Below are 4257 nucleotides of genomic sequence, written 5' to 3'. Positions count from 1 at the left end.
GTTTTTGAACCATTTGTGAAAAGGTTTGCCATAAGAGATAGTATAAACTGTTAACTTGAGTTCTATTACAGTTTGATTGAATGGACAAAAAAAGACTACATGAAGTTCACTTACAAGTTACGAGATGCATGGGTAACCCCTGACAGAAATAATGACATTTACAAGTTATGAGATGCATGGGTAACCCCTGATAGAAATAATGACATTTACAAGTTATGAGATGCATGGGTAACCCCTGATAAAATAATGACATTTACAAGTTATGAGATGCATGGGTAACCCCTGAATAGAAAGAATGACATTTACAAGTTATGAGATGCATGGGTAACCCCTGATAGAAAGAATGACATTTACAAGTTATGAGATGCATGGGTAACCCCTGATAGAAAGAATGACATATACAAGTTACAATATGCACAGGTAAACACAGAAAGAAAGAATGACATATACAAGTTACAATATGCACAGGTAACCCCTGATAGAAAGAATGACATATACAAGTTACAATATGCACAGGTAAACCCAGATACAAAGAATGACATATACAAGTTACAATATGCACAGGTAAACCCAGATACAAAGAATGACATATACAAGTTACAAGATGCCTGGGTAACCCCAGATACAAAGAATGACATATACAAGTTACAAGATGCACAGGTAACTCCAGATACAAAGAATGACATTTACAAGTTACGAGATGCACGGGTAACCCCAGATAGCAAAGAATGACATTTACAAGTTACGAGATGCACGGGTAACCCCTGATAGAAAGAATGACATTTACAAGTTACGAGATGCACGGGTAACCCCAGATACAAAGAATGACATTCACAAGTTATGAGATGCACGGGTGACCCCTGATACAAAGAATGACATTCTATCATCCACTTGATTTTTAAGTTTTTATTCGAGCTACTCTTACATTTATAAAACTACTGTTTAAAGATCGTGTATCTCCACTATCTTAAAACAATCAAAACTGTGAAAAGCAAATGTTGAAATTGCTGTTATAATATACCAGGATGTTTCAATATCTGCTCATAAAAGAGTTTATATCTGGGACCCTTAGCTGACATGACACTAGTGCTCTGAGGAATCAAAGCCCAAACAGGTATTATACCCTATCCTCGCTAATAATAATCCCATATTCTAAGGCTCATCCTCAAATATTCAGCACAACATACAAACACAGTTTGACAGTCTGATCAGCAACACCACCACACACATACAGGTCAATCACTGGGCCAAGCATGCACATATATTGTTTGATTCATCATCTACTCAGTTCAGATGGTCTTCAAGGGTAGAATAACCACTACTTGTGGGTCAAAATAGCATATTTAGATGTTAAGATATCTCTGACCTAGACTTGAACCTAGGACGCACATCTCAAATTAATGTTCTAAATCTAATGCCCTAACATGACTCAAGGTCCATGAATTCTGAATGTTACACTGTTCTTTTCAAGTTGTGTACAATTAAAGCTAAAATTTAGAGAAGTATGTCCCACTCTCATGCCCTTAAGAGTTAAACAAAATATCATATTGTTTGGCAAATTATTTTCTGTGTGATTACGAGTATAAAAGAACTCTAGACATATATACCAGTGAGATTTTGCTGTATATTAGCTCACTTGGATATAAGTGAAGATTTGAATTTTTTGGACAAGATCTTCATGTTTTTTTTTTATCTACACTAAGGAGTTGGAGCTCATTAAGTATTACTTCTTTAAAATTCTGGTCAAGATCTCTACGTGATGTGTTCACACCACACATTAAATTTCCTCATAAGGTAGTTCTTTACCTACCGTATATGAGCAAACCATCTTTGCTTTCTCTGTAGTGGATCCCTAGCTGGTCCATCACATTAGTAGGGAGTTTGAAGTACTCGTGATCATGGTTCAGTGGAGGATACACCTGGACCTTACACGTGTCCAGCTTCTGCTGAGTAATCAAGCCAGCATCAATAAGCTCCTGGTCTCGCCTCTGAGTGACCACAACACTTACTGTGCTAAACAACTCAATACCCTGTTTGAATGCATCATACTCTCGGGCAAGATTTGAAGTTCCATTGATACCAATAGTAGGTTGGTCAGGCTGAAGAACTATGATGTAGCTATGGAAAGTAGGAACCTTGAGGATGCTTCCATTTCCACACCTAACATGCAAAAATAGGGGCATAAGTAAAATATTAAAACTTGATGATATTCTGTATACTACCATATTTGGAATCATTCATTATTTAATAAAACTTTTGCCTTATAGAAGTAAAAAAGTCCATTATAAACTTGAAATTCATTAAGTACAGTTAGAATCAAAGTTCCGTTCACTTAAACACACATGTACTTAGTTCAACAATCAAGGAAGCCCAAAATCAGTTCTTGTTATACAAATGGGAAACAAAGTTAAAATGTGGGAAGACACTTATGTGTACATTAGTGGCTTAGATTTTCAATTGCAGTTGAAACTCACGTAACAGTGGTAGCTACAGTAAGACTGCGGAGACCAGGAGATGGATACTCTCGGGAGTTTATGTAGGCCACTTGAGCCACAAGGTCCTCCATATTCATTTTGCTGATTCCTTCAATCGTCACTTGAGTTTGGTCTGAATTAGTAAATACTTCCTACAATAGTAAGTCATAGTTGTTACTACTGTGAATAAATTTCAATAATGGAAATTTTATTTGTATAAAATAAAACATGTAAAAAGTCTATATTATATACCTAGGAGACACATATTAATATAAATGTGTTCGTACATAACATATTACTAAAAAAAAAAGGAGCACTATGTCTGAAGAATAAGACTGCGATATTTAACGGGAATATAAAAAAAATAGTATTCAAGAGCAAAAAAAATAAAAACTAAAGGGTTCAGATGAATAATTAATTAAGACGTAACTAATACACAAATAAAAGAATGGCTAGAAAAAATTGTGAAACATTAAAGAAGTTTCTTTCTTTAAACAAAGTTTTCCATAAGGAAAATAGTCCATCTACCTGGTAACATATAACAATATTTTGGAACAACATGGGGCCTACTGGTCCATCTCAGCTGTTCCATCTTCTAAGCTAAACTAAACTACTAATAAATAAATTTTAAAAAATTTTAAAGCCAGCTGTAAAATGGTGCTCCTGAATTTTTTATTCTGGTAACATAATTGCAAATTGTAAATTTGCAAAAAAGTTGTTTTTTTTTATTCCATTAAAATCTCCAAGTTCAAAGAAAAGCATGTGTTTTAGGTAGTGAATAACATCTTATTTTTTTCAGTTCAACCAACAAATGACCCAGAATCAAGCTCATCTGGTCCTACAAGAAAATCAAACAGGGTCGAGAAAGTCAAAGTATATATTGGTACATAAAAAACAAGTAAATACATGTCTTTGGGTGCATTTTTTAAGATTTTATCTTAGCATGTAAATATACAACATATTTCAAGATTGATGTTAGCCTACTGTACATATAAATAGGTAATATAAGGTAAAATATATACAACTGTAATCAGTATTATTTTCTAATAAAAAAAATCTTTGAAATTCAGAAAAAGGGGTAGTTTTTAGTGGAAAAAAATATCCAAGGACTTGTAGAAATAAGTGTATTTTTTCATCCAGTGTTTAAAAGATATTTTCTGATTTTACTATTTCAAATTGACCAAATTATCTTAAAGTTATTTGTACACACAAGTTTGTTATGGATCAATAAAATATTTCTATCAGTACTTGATGTAAAATTATGATTCATATAAATGTTTGGTTTTTGATACTAAGGAATCACTGAGTGTATTGTAATAGTCAGGATGGGAGGATATCCACTTGAGACTTAACTCCTTACAGTTCAGTTGAGAATTAGGTTTAGATTATTAGCCCTGCAACCAAACAACAAATTGGAAAGCTTTGTATCCTCATCCATTATATTAGTACCTAACTAATGATCATTCCATCTGGTGAAGTAAGTAAATGGTAAATCATATTACCTATAGGTTAACCGGTTTACCTAATGATAGTGATACAACATTGCCATATTATGCGTGTTTCCACCATGCGGTTGCTGGGTTGTGTATTTTTGACATAACTAAAGCATCAAAATTATGCATGTTGCTGGCACAAGATTCTGGGCTGTGGCCCGTGAATTCACGTCGACATTGGCTTTGGATGGGGAGTTATTTGTTTGAAACTTGAGGGCTATTGGCAACCAGCAAGTTTACTTATATCTGCAACATCAAGATTTAAATCTGGAAAAAGAGATGTTGTCTCA

The 4257-nt window shown here is 33.9% G+C and overlaps 1 protein-coding gene across 1 annotated transcript in view; it reads right to left on the bottom strand.

The window, feature by feature from the left end:
- LOC106473432 (calsyntenin-1-like) overlaps positions 1-4257 on the bottom strand; it is a gene marked incomplete at its 5' end in the record, with an annotated part of 30707 nt that overhangs the window by 15269 nt on the left and 11181 nt on the right. The window contains 2 exons of the mRNA XM_013934112.2: positions 1811-2160; positions 2475-2626. Of these exons, the coding sequence (XP_013789566.2) occupies positions 1811-2160; positions 2475-2626 (502 nt within the window). The remainder of the gene's footprint in view (positions 1-1810; positions 2161-2474; positions 2627-4257) is intronic.

Source organism: Limulus polyphemus, unplaced genomic scaffold (assembly GCF_000517525.1).
Source record: "Limulus polyphemus unplaced genomic scaffold, Limulus_polyphemus-2.1.2 Scaffold6169, whole genome shotgun sequence".
NCBI lineage: Eukaryota > Metazoa > Arthropoda > Merostomata > Xiphosura > Limulidae > Limulus > Limulus polyphemus.
The sequence above is the reverse complement of the archived record's forward strand: the minus strand, read 5'-3'. Positions and strand labels throughout refer to the sequence as shown.